Source organism: Hydra vulgaris, chromosome 05, assembly GCF_038396675.1.
Source record: "Hydra vulgaris chromosome 05, alternate assembly HydraT2T_AEP".
Classification (NCBI taxonomy): Eukaryota; Metazoa; Cnidaria; class Hydrozoa; order Anthoathecata; family Hydridae; genus Hydra; species Hydra vulgaris.
The window spans coordinates 17,461,358-17,480,499 of NC_088924.1; the positions used below are offsets into that span (position 1 = coordinate 17,461,358).

At 24.3% G+C, this 19,142-nt stretch overlaps 1 protein-coding gene across 1 annotated transcript in view; it reads right to left on the reverse strand.

Moving 5' to 3' along the window:
* LOC136071894 (kinesin-II 95 kDa subunit-like) overlaps positions 1 to 19,142 on the reverse strand; it is a 53,734-nt gene extending 34,592 nt beyond the window's left edge. Inside the window, 10 exon segments of the mRNA XM_065797553.1 lie at positions 165 to 257; positions 2,162 to 2,231; positions 2,326 to 2,405; positions 3,024 to 3,107; positions 3,364 to 3,488; positions 17,900 to 17,953; positions 18,216 to 18,286; positions 18,461 to 18,568; positions 18,646 to 18,728; positions 19,072 to 19,142. Of these exon segments, the coding sequence (XP_065653625.1) occupies positions 165 to 257; positions 2,162 to 2,231; positions 2,326 to 2,405; positions 3,024 to 3,107; positions 3,364 to 3,488; positions 17,900 to 17,953; positions 18,216 to 18,286; positions 18,461 to 18,568; positions 18,646 to 18,728; positions 19,072 to 19,077 (774 nt within the window). The 5' untranslated portion in view covers positions 19,078 to 19,142.

Sequence of the window (19,142 nt, forward strand, 5' to 3'; positions counted from 1 at the left end):
TTGTAAACAAACAATCGAAAAATCTGAAAAATAAAAGAATTTACAGGTAAAAAAAGTTTAAACTTTTTTATAACATTTATTTCTTAACTTAACTTAATAGAATACAAACTCAATGTTTTTTTTCCTGATTATATTATGTCAGAATATTTAAGAAACTAAAACACCTCTGCTCCTGTTTTGTCTTGCCTCTCACTACCTGCCAAGTCAACCATGTTTAATTTTCCAACACGGATGTGTGGTTCACCATCTGGTCCCACCTAAACACATTAATTAATAAAATTTTGTCAACTAATTATTTTTATTACAACAATTTTTAAAAATTTTAATTTTTAGGCACAATTTAAAAAATCAATTTATTTATAGCTACACTATTCATAGCGTAGCTATAAATAAGTCGATTTTTATAGCTACACTATGAATAGTGTAGCTATGAATAAGTCGATTTTTTCAATTCATTTTCACCAGATAAATAAACTTCAATTAATTTATCAAATTGAAAATCCAGGACTTTCCAGGATATTCCAGGACAACTTCGTTAACTTTCCTGGACATTTGTCTTAATATTTCCTGAACTGTTTCAGGACTTACTAACAAAAAGTTCTAGGACTTTCCAGTACTTAATTTCTTTAATGATAACCAAAAATAACGTAAAATGTCAACTACAAAACAAATAAAAATTTTTAAGTTGTAAGTCAAAAAACTTGTCATTTACAAAACTTTTGATGCATAGGAATTTCAATAGTTCCAATGATTTAAGTAAAACAATATAAACAAAACAAATGTAAACAAATTAACTCATAAAAACTAATTAATGTGAAAAAAAAAAATGCCTTCAAATTTAAACAGCAAATTCAATATTGTTGTTCCATCTTTGTTTCTATTTTATCCAATTCCTTAATCTTCTTTTGTTTAGTTTGATCAAAGCTTCTGTTTTATGTTAGACTCGTTCAAAAAAGTAAAGCTTCTTTGCTCTAGAAGCATAAAACAGACTCTTCAATTAAAAACACCACTTTGCTTTTTCTGCTCTTGACATTTAACTGATTTTTTCTCATCATCTAAAATTTTTTATTTTAAATTCATACTGTTACATATTTTTTGTCTCTTTGTAATTGCAAACACTCAGTAAGTCAATTGCTTACTCTTTTTACATAATGCAGCATTTCTTTAATAAAATCAGGGGATTCTTTAAAGGAAGACAAACAATCTTCAATAAGAGTTTATGCAATAAGAGATTTTTTTTTAGACTTTCTACAAGAAGTTGTTTATTAATACTAAAACCATGCTCAATAGAAGATTGCCCATATAAAAGCATAAAAATTATTTCAAAAACATTCCAAACGTCTTGAAAAACTTTATAAATCCCAATAAATTCATAGAAGAATTTATCAAGACCACCTTTAATATCAAAATCTTAAAATGATTTCCAATCTATTTCTAAAAACTTTTGATATTAATTTTTTGCAAACTTTGTTACAAAGTTCAGCAGACTTTGGTAACAAACAATCATTTTTTTAAAAATTTTGCAATAGAGTTAAAAAAATAATTAACAAAAGTATTTTTATATAAGATTTAAAAAAAAAATTGACTTAATGGATACTGCAGTGTTTATTATGACAAACTTCATAGGCGACTAGGCATAGGGGACTTCTCAAGAAGTTTTCTACATGCGTTAAAAAAACCAGCTAAATACTCTCCTGCTTCTTTTTTTAATATAATTTTTATTTACATTAATATTTTTAATACTCTTTGGTCAGTGTAATTTAAATTGATCAATTTTTAAGCTTAGCAGCAAAAAATATCAATTTTATTTGTAAGTTTTCCTAGTAGCTAAAACTGTAACAAGGCACGGTTGCAATGAAGGAGGATTTAATGGAGTTCACTGTCAAAACTTTCTTGCTGGGATGAATTCATAACCATAGCTCCTCTTCTAATGATACCTTATATTAAAATCCATATAATTTTGTTGATTATATGGAGATAAATGATTATATGCAGCCTTAACAACCCTAAACTATTTTATTTTTTTAACCTTTTATTTTTTTAAGTCATAAAAGTCAAAAAAAAAAAGAAGAAGAAATGATTATTAAACAACAAAAAATAACCATTTATAAATAAATTATAAATAATGAATTAAAAAAATGAATTCACTGAAAATTTGCACCTCGCTGCATTCAATATATATAAGAAATATTGCATGTGACCTAGATGAGTGTTCATTCATTTTAGTTGCGCTAAAAAAAATTAAAAAAATAAAAATAAAACAAAGAACAAATTTCATAAAAAAAATTGAATTTTAAAAAATCAAGACTATAAAAAAAAATTTACCCAACAGCTCTGTTTTGATTTCCAACATTCATTACATGCTCTATTTCCTTAACACTTTTTGTAACAAAAGATTGCAAATCCTTTGAAAAAATGAGTAAAAATTTAAAAAAAAGTTTGGTAAAATTGTTACTATGTAAGCTATACAAAACAGACAATATATAAAAAGAACTCGTAATATACTACATAATTCTGGTGTTAGAAAAAACTAAAAAAGTAAAACTAACTAGTTCTGTATATTCTATATATATATATATATGTATATATATATATATATATATATATATATATATATATATATATATATATATATATATATATATACATATATATATATATATATATATATATATATATATACATATATATATGCATATATAAATATATAAATATATATATATATATATATATATAAATATATATATATATATATATATATATATATATATATATATATATATATATATGTAATATATATATGCATATATATATATACATACATACATATATATATATATATATATATATATAAATATATATATATATATATATATAAATATATATATATATATATATATATATATATATATATATATAATATATATATATATGTATATATATAATATATATATATATATATATATATGCATACATGCCTACAAATATATAGTTTTTTCACTTTTAATGAAATATTTTATTACTTTCACGTAGATTCCAGTATCAGGTCGCTCCTTTAAATCAAGTTTTTTTTTGTGATCTTTTGATAATAAGTCTTTGATTTACTCCTAAAAAAAAGTTAAATTAAATAATCATAACAGTTAATTGCAGTAATCACTTCACTACAGTTATCATAGTTGTTAAAATTCCTAGTATCAAAAAAGATCAAATAAAAAAAAGAATAATTAAAAGATTAATTAATTAAAGATTAAAGGATAAATTAAGATTAATTAAAGATAAACAGTAAAGTTAAAAAGATTAAATAAGTACCTTATATTTTATCTGAGTAAATTGAGTAAAAAGCAATTCAAATAAAAATCTTACCTGATATATTTCCAGATAAGATGCCCTTACAAGAAACTGTTGGTTTTGAGTGCGTGATATATGTGTGAAAATATGTTCAAAGGAATTTGGAATAACTCCACGTAACTCAGGATCTGAACGTACACCTTATATTATATTAAAGAGAATAAAGAATTTAATGATCAGAATCAAATTAATAAACAAATATTTATAATAAAAAACAAAAAATATAATTTAAAAAAAACTTATATTAGCTCATATCAAAAAAAAAAAAAGATAGCAGATAAATTTAGAAATATCATAATAAAACAATAACTCAGAAATAATAACAAAAGAAATAATAAAAAAATAATAGATTTAACTTTATTCTTAAATATAAAAATTGATTAAAGTTTAGTAACAATTAAAAGTCCTTAAAATGCCAAAAACAAATATTGAAAAAGACTTTTTTCACCATTGAAGCCCCTTTTGCTTGGCATGCAAAAAAGTGATATATATATATATATATATATATATATATATATATATATATATATATATATATATATATATATATATATATATATAGAAACAAGTTGAGCACAGTACTACCAGGGACATGGTGAGAATCGAACTCAGAGCCTCTCGCTTATGAAGCAAGCGCTCTACCACTACACCACTACCGCATATATATATATATATTTATATTTAGCATGTATATATATATATATATATATATATATATATATATATATATATATATATATATATATACCACTACACCACTACCGCATATATATATATTTATATTTAGTATATATATATATATATATATATATATATATATATATATATATATATATATATATATTTACATTTAATATATATATATATATATATATATATATATATATATATATATATATATATATATATTTACATTTAGTATATATATATATATTTACATTTAGTATATATATATATATATATATATATATATATATATATATATATATACATATATATATATATATATATATATATATATATATATATATATATATATATGTATGTGTATATATATATATATATGTATGTGTATATATATATATATATACATATATATATATATATATATATATATATATATATATATATATATATATATATATATAAAATATATATATATATATATATATATATATATATATATATATATATATATATATATATATATATATATATATATATATATATATATAAGTGCAGGTCAATAGAAAAAAAATTTTGAAAATTGCACGTGTCTGCAAAAAAACATAAGAATACAAACTATTAAAAAAACTATTTTTGTTTTTAGCCTAAAATAAGTCAAAATTAGGATTTTGTAGGAAAGTCAAAAAAGATTAGGGTATTTATATCAATAGCAAATATTTGATATGAACAAAAAATTTTTTTAAGTAAAATAACTGTCTTGTTACTCATGCTATTTTATCCTATAAAAGGAGGTTATAAAAGCAGTTATTGTTTTTATTGTGCTAGACAAGCAAATAATTGCTACTTATTGCAATTTTTGACCACTTTGAAAATTTTTTTGCTATTTACTTTGTAAATTGCAAAAAAAGTGTGCGATACTTTAAATTGTACTTTTTAAAAGTAATACAATTTTATTTGCATTTTTTTAAGAAAGATTTTTTATATCAAGGTGTCTAATGGAAATTGCAAGAGGAAAGTTTCTCTAGTGGTTCAATTTGATTTTAATAATTGTAAAATGTATAACATCAGTTGTTGTCTATTTTTGAAATAAAGTTTTCCAAAATAACGCAAAGAATAATTAAAAATATGATGCCAGCACGTGAGCCAAAGAGAAGTTTTCATAAATTTGCATTGCAAGTGTTCATAGATTTTGAATCTCAGAATCTAAAATGAAAATGAATTTTTACAAATTATATATCCTGCCCATTCATCTAGTTTCAACTTTTGAGAGCTGCAAACTAGACAATGTCTTATCCTGAACCAGTCTGGTTTAACATAATAGTTCTTATTTGGATTATGAAAAATATTATTTATTAATTGTTTGAGCAAGTAAATGTTCTTGTTTAAACTATTTTTCTATTCATTCATTTCAAAACTCATTTTTTATTCACTGTTGTATAAGATATGTCATTGTTAAAATAGTTTGAATTTATATTACTAATGTATATGACTAATATAAACCATTAACAATGTTGTAGTGGTATGGTGATAGAGGGCTTGCTTGTAAGGGAGAAGTTCTGAGTTTCAACCCATTATGTTCTTGGTTGTACCACACTCAACTTGTTTCTTCAGGCAGCGCTCTTGTTTGTCGAGATTTTCGAAGATGTTGAGCATTTCAAAGTTAAAGAGTTAAGAGAGAGTTATAATCACAATTTAAAATAAAGACAAAATAAAAAAAAGAACTCTCCTTGACTGAAGTGAGCTCCTCGTTTAATTATTTAAAAATAATGATTCTGTAAGAATTAAATCTTAAAAAGAAAACCTCCACCCCACCCCAATTTAATGACAATTCCCCACAATCTGCGCTAACTTGAATATTATTACTCCACCAATTGATACCTATTATCCTAATATAATCTTTTAAGTAGATGTTGTAAAATATTGTGTTTAATCTATGCTGGTGGTAATTATGTAAAACATAAATATCATGTGCTTTTAAGAAAAAACGCGTACTTGTAACACGCATATTATGCATTTATTTGTTTACATGAAGAACAATAGACACATGCAATTATTAGTAAGTATTAAATCAAACAAATTAAAAAATGGAATAGATACAATGACAGTTTTGTGTTTTAGTTTTATTCAATAAATTTAGACTAAAAATGAAATTCGGCAGAACTTAGAGATTTTTATAACAAAAAATGATTTTTATCGTAAAAGGAACAATATTTTATGCAGTCGTTAGTAAACATGATTCTTTGAAAAATTTATGTGGTACTGTGGCCTGCCCTAATATATATATATATATATATATATATATATATATATATATATATATATATATATATATATATATATATATATATATATATATATATATATATATATATATATATATATATATATGTATACCCACACACACACACACACAGGGTAATGCAGGGCATAATGAGACAGGGTCAAAATGAAACAGATGGCAACTACCATGACGCTAGTTCCACAATTTATTATTTTAAAGATTTTAAAAAGTGCAGTTGCGTTTGATAATCATTAAGTGTTAAGAAAAATATCATTTGTTTCTTTGAAATAAAAAAGATAAAGAGAGTGGCAATTATTTCCAACCTCGGCTACGTGACAATTATAAATTTTGAAGTGTTGTTGTTATAACTTTTCTTATCCTTTTTTGATCTCATGGAGTGAAAAAAAATTTTTTAATTAAAGTTTGTGTGTTTTTATCATCTTTATTATTCTATGATTTCCACCCATGCATTTTTTTTTTTTTTAAATTGTTTAATTTTGGTGTCAACATACTGACAACTTTGATACCAACATGTTGCGGAACAAAATGATACCTTCTGTTTCTTATTTGTTTTGTTGATATTTAATATATTTATTAAATGTAAATACATTATATTTGCTATATTTAGTTGTTATCCAACATTTTACTATGTTTGATATATTTATTTATACTTATTATATTTACCTAATAGGTTGAAAATTTTTTTATGATAATTATTTAAATATATTATTTTTATTGCAATTATTCCTATTTTAAACAGTTTAGTAAATAGTAAAAAATGTTAGTAGATTCGCAAATCTATAGGTATTAAAAAAGCTATTTGGTTTATTCAAAAAAACTGAAGAAGCTAAACTCTAGCAATATACATGGGATAACTTAATTCATTTAAGAAAATATAGCCTGGTCATATTGAAAATCTTTTATTAAGCTAAATATAAGAAATGGTTAAGTGTTTTATGGATTGTTAATAAGCGATATTCAACAAATTATCTTTAGAAAAGTGTAAAAACAAAAAGGAAATTTGTAAATGAATTTTTGAAGAGACACCTGATATGTATATATATGTATATATATATGTATATATATATATATATATATATATACATATATATATATATATATATATATGTATATATATATATATATATATATATATATATATACATATATACATATATACATATATATATATACATATATACATATATACATATATATATATATATACACACACACACACACACAGTCACAATGAAAAGTTTGAAACATTGCATAAAAAAACATGATTTTCATTAAACTATACATTTATTTTATCAAAATATAGTAATCATCGTAATTCACAAAAAGAATAACTATAAAATATTAGTAAATATTTGCTTATAAATTTAATACTTAGTATAGTGTCCTTAAGCTTTCAAACAATTAGGTAAATGGTTAGGAATAGAGTGAATAAGCTTTCTTAAATATTCAGAAAATATAAGTTGAATCTATACTTAGATTCAAGTTATATTTCCGGCCTAATTTTCTCTTGTCATCAGAAAAAAAAGATTTCAATTTCTGGACTTCATTTTAAAAATGATTATAGCAATTTTCAATAGAGTTGAGGTTGGGTGAATTCCCAGGCCAGGGACAAATAATCTCAATTACATTTTTATGCAACCAGCTGACTACAAGCTTGGCTCTATGACATGATACTCCATCATGCTGAAATTTGTGGGTGTCAGAATGCAAATTCCATAAGCAACTATTTTGATTGGCAGTAATGACACCCCATATCATCTTTTTGGAATCATTTTAACAGTCAAAAAAAAAAATTGGTGGTTGTATCGTTGACAAGGTAGGTGTCTAACGCTTGTAGAAAGACAACTAAGTTGTTCAATTAATAATTCGCTGTTAAATATTACAGTCTCCCAATTTTCTGCTGACCAGCCATTGTATTTCCAACAAAAGGCTATACAGTCTCTAATTTTTTTTTTGAGAAAAACAAAGTTTTTTTGCTGGAACTTTAAATGAAATTGTTTGAACAAATCACTTCTAATTGTTACAACACTTTTAGATAATATTTCAGAAGCACTGAAAAACAGATACGCTTTTGCATTAAAATGAATAAGGTTTCTGCCCTGTGAGTAGTTGTATAGTTTGGGTTTTGCTTTTTAAATCAACAGTTTTATAATATTGTTTCAATGATTTTGTGATGCAGCTATGGGATGCATTAAAATGAGCAGGGATAGCAGTCAGTGTCAATCCTTTTTTATGTAATTCATTAGTTTTTTTTATAATTGATAATTTAATTGTTGAAATTTTTTTTTTATTATTACTAGATAGACTGCCTGCTTAAGCCAAACCTTCATAAACAACATTATATATATATATATATATATATATATATATATATATATATATATATATATATATATATATATATATATATATATATATATATATATATATATATATATATATATATATATATATATATACATATATATATATATATATGTATATATATATACATATATATATATATATATATTTATATATATATATATTTATATATATATTTATATATGTATACATCTTTCTATCTATATATAGTGACCTGGGCCAGGGCCGGGTTTGATAAAATATAGCCAGGACAGGGGCCAGGTTTGTGACCGGGGCTGTATAAACATTTATACATCCTAAAGTATATTTCTTTTATTCAAAATTTATGTAATATTATTTATATATATGCATATATAAACATCATTATGATCAACATAATTATCATAATCATCATCTGATCATCTTCTCTTTCGGCTAATACTACACCATATAAGTACTAAAGTTTATATAAATATGTAAGGATATTGTATGCTAGCATCTAAATAAATAGCAAACCTATATGTTTATATCCATAATATGTATGTATAAAGCGCATCTCGGAAAGCTTTTATGCATACATATTATGGATATGCATATTTAGAATTCCTTCTCCTCATTTTTAAGTCAAGCCTCATTCTACTCCACATTTTCCACCATCTTGAGCAGGTGCTTTATTAAAATTTTATCATTTATTCATCTTTTTTACAAGATGAAAAAACATTTCTTTTAAGAACTAATGTCCTTTTTTTATTCCAAGAGGCCAATGTAAAGAGGACCTGTCTGATATTAGGCTCTGTTTTTCTCAGTTTACTAAATCTTGTATATTATCTCAGATGTTAAGTTCTAGAGACTTTGGTTAGTCTTCAACAGTGTCATTAACTAAAGTAAGTCTAATATTTAATCTCTTGGGTAATTCATGGGTCTGATCTTTTCACTTCTCCCCAGAATAAAGCAGAGTTATTTGCAAAGAAATCTTATTCTAATTTGACTCTTGAATCTAATGGCCATACTTTTCCTGCCAGTTAAACAGATTAACCCATTGTTAAACATCCAAATCACTATGGCTTCCAATGCTCAAGTTAATTCTCAATTAAAATCTTCTACAGTTTGTGCTCCAATCAAGATTTCCATCATAGTTTTAAAAAAGTGTTCCCCAGAACTCTCTTCAATTTTTGCTAAATTTAAAAAAAAAAGCTAAATAAGTGGTTCTGATTTTTCAAAACTCTAGAATACACTTTGACCTCTCTAACTATCCTACAATTAGTCTTCACTCTATTATTAGTTTCTTTATATAAAAGTTGAGAATAATTTATTTATTTCTAACTGCAGTATTCAAGTTATTCTTGAAAGCCTCCAGCCTTCTTTATTTCATGTAACTTTAAGGGTACCACAAGGTTCTATCTTTGCTCATGTATTTTTTCTTATCTACAATATTAATTTTCATGAAAATTTTACATCTAAAATGGCTCTATTTGCTGAAAACTTAACTTTATATTCTTGTCTTGACAAAAAAATCTTCACTTTTTGATTACTTAGAACAAGCAGCCGATTTTTAATCTGATCTCTCTTCTGAAACAAGCTAAGGCTTGCAGTGGCATATGGATTTTAATTCTGGACATAAAATTCACAATTTTTGTTAGACAACAAAACTCATTTATTTACTGCAAAAAAATATTGCAATAATGTTGACATTCCTATATTGATGAATAACAACCCTCTTACTCTCGAACAAAGTCTAAAAGCGCATTGTAAATGTAATTAGACCTGCTTTATCTGCCAAGCTTGAGCCACTCTCCTATTGTTGTAAGGTTGCATTTCTTTTTTCTACAAATACTATCATAGTCAATGCTCAAAGGAGCTATCATCTCTATTACGATAAACCAAAACTCATTTTTGCTCGGCTTCTTATTCAACAAGTTGCATTTTTTTTATTGTATCTGTCCCTTTATGCTATAAAAACATTTATTAATCCAGTTTTTTTCTTTTGCACAAAAAAACCTTATAATTCTTACCTATCTTCATGTTTTCCTTTTTTATACGACATTCAACTTTTTAAGTCTTCAGTTAACCATTTTCTAGCATTTTAACTATGCCGCTATTTAAAGTAACTAAAACTTAATAGTGGTTGCTTGCAATCATGTTGGAAGTAAATTATAGTTTAAAATCATATAAATATCTGCCAGTATTTAATAAATAGTAAACATAAGCATAAAATTATAATATATAAAGTATTATAAATTTTTTTCTAGCCCCAGCTATCAACCCCTGCTAAATTTTAAAATTTTGCCGGGGTCAGGGACGGAGCCGGGGTTACAAAAAGTCTCAATTTCAGCCGGGGCCCTGGTCACTTACTATCTATCTATATATGTATCCACCCTCGGAATTAGGGTCGGCATTTGGCAATCCCAACCTAAAAGTGTTTGAGGTCAGCAATTTTTTGCTAACCTATATATATATATATATATATATATATACATATATATATACATATATATATACATATATATATATATATATATATACATATATACACATATATTATTTAATGTTAAGTACCGTTTTTTACCACAAAGGTAATTTTTACTATAATTGTGTGTGTGCATTTATATATATATATAAATATATATATATATATATATCTCAGGGGTGGATCTAGGGTACGGCACATTAGGCAGCCATCTTAGGAGAAATTATGTATTACTATTAAGATATAGTTTAGTTTACATTTTAAAATTCCATTGAACATTTTTTTTACTCATGGTGATGGCATTGCTGACGAGTAAATTAACAATGATAAGTGCGGGATTGTTGCAAACTATGATTAGGCAAATGGCTTTTTCATGCATTAGGCAAAATAAGACTACCTAATTTAAACTCGGTACGAGGTGTATATTTTTAATTACTTTAACTAGCGAAAGTTAAATAATGCCTAAAGTAGTATGGAACTAAGTGGTCAATCCGCCTAATCTTATCTGGATCTAGATAAAAAATCTGGAAATTAATTGTGTAACTTGAAAAATAAATAAATAAGCCGATGACTAAATAGATAAATAAGCCGAAACATAAGTGTTTTGCACTTATCATATGTAAAGTTCTTATTCTCATAAAGTGCCCTATTTATGATGTCTGACATTTGTTATTATGTATGAATGGCTTCAGAGCAAAACGATATAGTTTTATCAAATGAAACTTGCAAGATGTTGTCTTTATTTCTTTATACTTTCTGTATAAAGAAAATCTGCATTTAATATTTAATAATAGTGTTATTAACCCTTGTTCACAAATACTATTTAAACTGATTATTTAATACTAAAAAGATGATTGTTTTATGAAACATTACTATAAAAATTACTAATGTAACATAAAGCTATACTTTTACTAAATATATATATTTTTTTTGTAACCTAAATATTAAAAAAAGAGTGCAAACGCACAATTAGTAATTCTAAATTTATCTACAAATCATTCCTTCATTTATTTGCAATTTGCAGCAAAACTTATGAGAAGTAAGATCAAGTGCAGTTAAAAGAGAAAATGTTCTAAGTTAAATGCAGAAGTTATATAATATATTATATTATTATTAAAATTATATACATATATATATATATATATATATATATATATATATATATATATAATATATATATATATATATATATATATATATTATTTTAATATATTTTATATATATTTATTCTTAGTGCTTGATTTTATATGCATCAAATCTTCCTGCTAGCTTCAGTCTTTCTCTGTACTCTTTGCACTTCTGAACATTAGACTTGACCATCTAAAAGTTTTATATGTACACAAGTATTAAGTTAGTTTCACAATTAGTTTCAATGAACCATGCACCATGCACAAAAACCATGCAATTTTACAATTACTTTCAAATATTGTCAAAACTTGTTCAACAAAAACTCAAATTTAAGTTGATACTAAAATGCTAATCTCTTTGATTTAAAGTGAATTTAAGTGAACTGTAAACCAAAAATTGAAAAGTCAATCTTTGGAATTTAAATTTTGTTTACATAAATCTGCTTGTTTACATAGAATATTGAACAACAGAAAAGTTAAACATATTACCACAGACATAAAGTATTTAGATTCAACTACGTAGAACATTCATTTGAATAACAATACTGGTTGTACCAGATTGAAATGAAACAACTTCAAGCTTGTCACATCCGACACTGGTGATCGCATTTGACGCTGTCACATCTGACACCATAATAATATATGCTATGCATGTAGATATTTTACCACAAAAAAATCTACCCATACACTACACTCACAGAGTTAGCTTTGAACATATGAGTCAGTATTTTTCAGTGTCAAGTCTTATGGCTGGTAAAAAACTTTTATAACAAAAAAGTGTCGGACATGACAGTTTAGTTGCACTATAATTAAACTGTGCACTATAAAGCATAGAAGAGGTAGAACATGAATTACTTCCTATTTTTAGAGTTACTTCCTATTGTTAGAGCCACAAGTGAACCAGTTTTATTCTGTAACTGGCAGTTGAAGGTACAGTATCATATAGCAGCTTACAACAGAGCTATGAATGTTCAACATAGTTACCGAAATAAATTTGCTACATAGATGACACTTCTTTTTCAACAAATTTTGGCAACTTACCACAAAGATATAATAAATTTAATGCCAGAACTGAAAACTACAGTCATCTACCTTTTATTTGATACCAAATTTATTGGGTTTTGTTAAAAGTTAATTTTGGACATCATGGTTGTCATTTTGATGGAATTGCCCATATGAAATATTTTTGTTAAAATAATAAAAAAATAAGAACTTCAATCATTTATGAAAAAAGGATTTTCACCACCAGTAAAATAAAAATAATTTAAATAAGTCAAGCAAAAAACTTAATAGATATAGTTTATGTTGCGTATAATATTTTTCAGCAATGCAAATTAATGGGTTTAGGGTTGTTAAAGCGGAAAAATTACTGCTTTCTATTAACATGCAATAATTATTACATAAAAATTTTAACAACGATAAATTTAATATATATTCAAATATACTTTAAGTAGTAGAATTTTTAGTTATTACATTATTAATAAAAAGTTAATTTAATGCAACATTTTAAAAATAAAGATAGAAACCAGTCAGTATTGTTAAAAAAAAGGATTAAATAAAAAATTCACTTTAAAATCTTTACGCTTTTAAACTTTTTTGCTTCAACAATCCGCTAGCAATTAAATTAGCATATAATAAACAATAAAAATATTTTAAACATTTTTTCAAAACTTAAATGATTTTATGAAATTTTAGTATGTGCCTTTTCCAAATAACATCCTGAATATTTAGCTAACTATACTTTATAAAACTTTTAATTCCACTGGTCAACCATGACCTACAAGAAATCATTTTGGGAGTCAAAACAGCAGTTTTAGTCATTTTGGGCGGTTATTGACCATTGACCAGTTGTTATTTTCAACACTGTATGTATATATATATATATATATATATATATATATATATATATATATATATATATATATATATATATATATATAGATATATATATATGTATGTATGTATGTATGTATGTATGTATGTATGTATGTATGTATGTATGTATGTATGTATGTATGTATGTATGTATATATACACATGTATATATATATATATATATATATATATATATATTTATAAATATATTAAAATAATTTAAATGAAAAAATACAACTTCATATATGCATGTATATATGTATATATATATATATATATATATATATATATATATATATATATATATATATGTATGTATGTATGTATGTATGTATGTATGTATGTATGTATGTATGTATGTATGTATGTATGTATGTATGTATGTATGTATGTATGTATGTATGTATGTATGTATGTATGTATGTATGTATGTATGTATGTATGTATGTATGTATGTATGTATGTATGTATGTATGTATGTATGTAAGTATGTATATATATACATATATTTATATATATATATATAAATATTATATATATATATTTATTTATAAATATATATGAATATTATATATATATATATATATATATATATATATATATATATATATATATATATATATATATATATATATATATATATATATATATATATGTATAAGTGTAAGTATAATTTGTATACTTAAAGTGCTCAATAGATAAACTAGAAATATATACTATATATATATTATTGTTACCTGCAGTATCAGAATATAGATATTTGCTAATATTTATAATACATATTGCGACTCAGAGTTTTATGTGTTACAACAACCGTCAATCATATTATTGTATTCCTTTCTGATTTAAACAAAGTTGTTTAAACCAGAAACTTATGAATCAAATTTTGGCACCAATTTTAATTCAGGTCTAGGAAATTTCAAAATCTTTTTTAACATTTTAATATTGTTAAACCAATAACGCTGTTTGCAAAATAAATGCAAAAACATAAGCTATACTAAATAAATATAAAAAAAAGTAAAAGTTACATTTTAGTAACAAAAAATCATCAGATTAAAAAAAAAAGAGTTTTAAAAGTGTTAAAACCATTTGATTGTATTCTTGACACACAAAAAAAAAGTTATTTTTTTGATGAGTTTTTCTATGAGGTGTTTTGATCACAACTCACAATTTTGAACTTTTCATAGTTAGCTTTGCATGCATAACAAAATTTTGTCTTAAAAAGAATCATTATCTTTTGTTGTGACTCTATATTCTTGTGAAGATAGCACAGAAAAAAAGATCTATTTTTATTTCGTTTGAAGGTTAATTTGAAGTAGAAATTTTGAGTCACTGTAGATCAGGGCTTCTCACCTGGGGGCTGTGACCCCCAAGGGGTCATATAGCTTTTCTAGGGTCATGAAAGTATTCTATTTTATCCACAAGGGGGTCATTTACTTCTTGCATTTGATATAATTTTTTAAATATGCAGTATAGCTTATAATAATATTATTACAAAAAATAAACTTGTTGAATTTAAGATTGTTGTGAAAATCAGATCAATCAGTAATAAGAAGCGTACGCAACACGTGACTTTGTTTCTTATATAAAATATTTAATATTTACTAGGGAGGTCAATGTTTTCTGTTAAATCTCAAAGGGGGGGGTGCTGGACTAAAAAAGGTTGAGAACCCCTGCTGTAGATAATGAGCTTCATCTTTCACTGATCCAAAAGCTGTGCAAAAAAAAAAAGTCTAATTTTTTTTTCTTACAAATTAGGAGTTATTCAAGCTTGTAGAATGACTAGGATAAATAAATATATATGACTAGAATAACATTAGTAGAGTCTAGTTGAAAGAGTCTTCTTTATTTATATAAAACATAATTTTAATTTTTCTTTTTATCATGTCATATCAAAATATTGTTACATTGCAATTCAATTTTATTTATATTATTAATATATAAACACATTTATATTTATATACAATTTATTATTTTCTGATGGTTGCTTATAACTGGAGTAACAGCAAAATCTATCAAAGTCTATCACAAAATGATCCTAGAACATTTTATATGATAGCGTCAATACTTTAATTAAATGAAATAATTTCATTTATTACTAATAAATGAAATTATTATTATGAATAAAATGATTATAACATAACAATGCATACATAAACTATGAAAACTTTTTATTGGTACTTGGATATCTGCAGCCATATTTCTCTAAACTTAATGTATACATCTGATTTGTTAATAGGATAGTTTCATATTTTAAACTTCTTATCAGTGCAGGCTGAAACGATTGTTGACAAGTTGAGAGTTTGTTAAAATAAAACTTTCTAGGATAAATGTAACCATAGAACTCAAATGTTTTTTTCATGATTTGATTAGTTATTTGAAGCATTTATTGCCATTGCAAGAAATTGCAGCTACTGGATTTTATGATTCTTTATTCTTTACAATAGTTTGATGGTTAGTACCTCTGGGCAACTGAAGTGGTCATCAATAAAGTCAACCTTTTTTTATTATTATCTTTTATGTTAAACAAATCTTTAGCAACCAAAGAACATTTATACTTTTTCAAATAGTGAAGAAAAGTCTCACCTTTCATCCATCCTTTATCAGCTCCTATTGACAATCATACAAAGTAGGATGCATTACAAGGAGCCATTCCCCCAATAGCCAAGAAGTTGATGGTAACTGCAATATTTTCTTTTTCACTAGTAGTGCAAGCCTGTCGCAGGCATTTATGTTTCCTATTAATGAAATCCTTGTCTAACACTTTCAAAGATGAACAAGCTGTTCCAAGTCTACACAAAATTGTTTAGACCAGATAAAATTGTTTGCAAAGTACTTCAAGGAATGTTTTATTATTTTGTAGATATTTTTTCAGACATTGCAAATTTTCTAATTGATTCAATAGCTTACTTCATCTTAGTAAGGTTATATGTCTTTTTTTTTAAACTTTTTTATTAGTTGATTTTTATTTTATAGACATCAAAATGCATTAATAAAAATCATAAAAATTCATAAAAATTTTAACTTAAAAACAATTAAAGTTAATATTAAAATAACTAATAAAAAAAAGTTTCTTGAGAAGTTTGAAAACATTCAATATAAACAACATTTGAACATTTTATTCCAGTTGTGGTCACAATTTTTGCAACTAACTTTGGAATTCTCTCCAGTGTTCCTCATAAAAATTCCCTCATAAAAATTAACAATTTTTGAAGTCTTTCAATAAATTAAAAAAATATACTGGTACTTAAACTATTATTAATTAATATCTACTTGAACTTGAAAAAAAAAAATCATAAGAAATTTAAATTTCAGAATTTTTTCTCAATGTTAAATTAATACTGTGCATTGCCTTTAGAGCTAATATATTCATTGCATTTTAAACAACAAATTATGAGTGTGAAATGGTTCTCCGAATTGCTCCAGGAATTGAGTAACATGAATGAGATTTGTGCCAAGTTGCATCATTTTTTATTACTTCATTTATAGTAAGTTTTTTATGAAGCCATTGACAAAGTTGTTAACACTGCTCTGTTCCACTGTTAGTAAAACTGTTCACTATTCCAATGGTTGTAATACTGTTCACTGCTCCACTGATAGTAATACTGTTCACTGCTCCACTGTTAATAACACTATTCACTGATCCAACAATTAACTAGTTGTTATTATTAGATTATTTTATCTGTTTTAGTATAATGTATAATGTTGAATAATAAATACAATTTAACCTTTAAAAAGTCATAAATATACCTTCCATTGTAAATGTTTTCCCAGTTCCTGTTTGTCCATATGCAAATATTGTTCCTGAAATTAAGTAACAGTTAGAAATTACTAACAAATTTAATTTTTATAAAGTGTAAAAACATACGATATTAAAACCATAAAAATTTATAAGAAAAATAAAATTATAATGATACATTATTTTGATAATGCCATAAGATGACATTAAAAGTAGATAGTAAAAATATAATTTTTTATTTTAGTAAACTACTATTTTAAATAAATTTACTAGAACAATGCAAAACTTAAAGAAATATAATTATTATAAATATGATAATTATTATACCATTATAACCATTTAAAACTGATTCTACTAATTCTGAAAATGTTTCATCATACAAGTCTCGCTGTTTTGAGCTATAAAAGAAAATATTTAAGACTGATAACCTCAAAAATCTTTCTAATAAATTGAACATTTAATAAAATTACATAAAATTTTAACTAGAAATCCTTAAACAATTTTTCACGTAAATAATATTTCTGAAAAAATTATAATTGAAAGCTAAATTTGAATTAAAAAAAGTATAATACTTCCAATCATAAACAGAATCAAAAGTGAATTCACGAGGAGGTTCATCTTTCTTGGATGACGGTGTACTTAAGTACACAATTCCTCTCTTGCTGTCCATTTCAACTACCCTACAAGTATTATAAAGTATGAAAATTATTTAATGGTAGTTTATAAAAAAAACTCCTTAAAGTAATATCATAACCACCTTTCATAACCAGCTGCTACTTCTTTTTCATTCATTGGTCGACAGCGAACAACAACTTTAACACTTTCAGCTGATTTTTTTGACTAAAAACATAATTATATAAGTCCATGAGGTAAGTATGCTTAAATTTTTTTTTTTATTTACTACTTTATATCTAATAAACATAGAAAAAGCTTGGGGAAATAAAAAAATGATAGCAATAAAGAAAGATAACAGAAAACTGCACATTGTATAAAAAATATAGGAAGATTTCAGTTACTCATGCATGGATTCTAACAATTGGAATAAAGAAGTAAATAAAAAAAAACAAGTTTTATTCAAGTTAAAACTTTTCATCAACATCAAATAATTCTGCTGAAGAAGTAAGATTATTAGTAAGATCAAATAAAAAACTGAATAAAGATTAAGGTAAAGTCAATTGCTTACCGCCATGATTTTAGATAATATTATTTTGTTTGTACTAAAATGATATTATTTCTTTATATATATATATATAT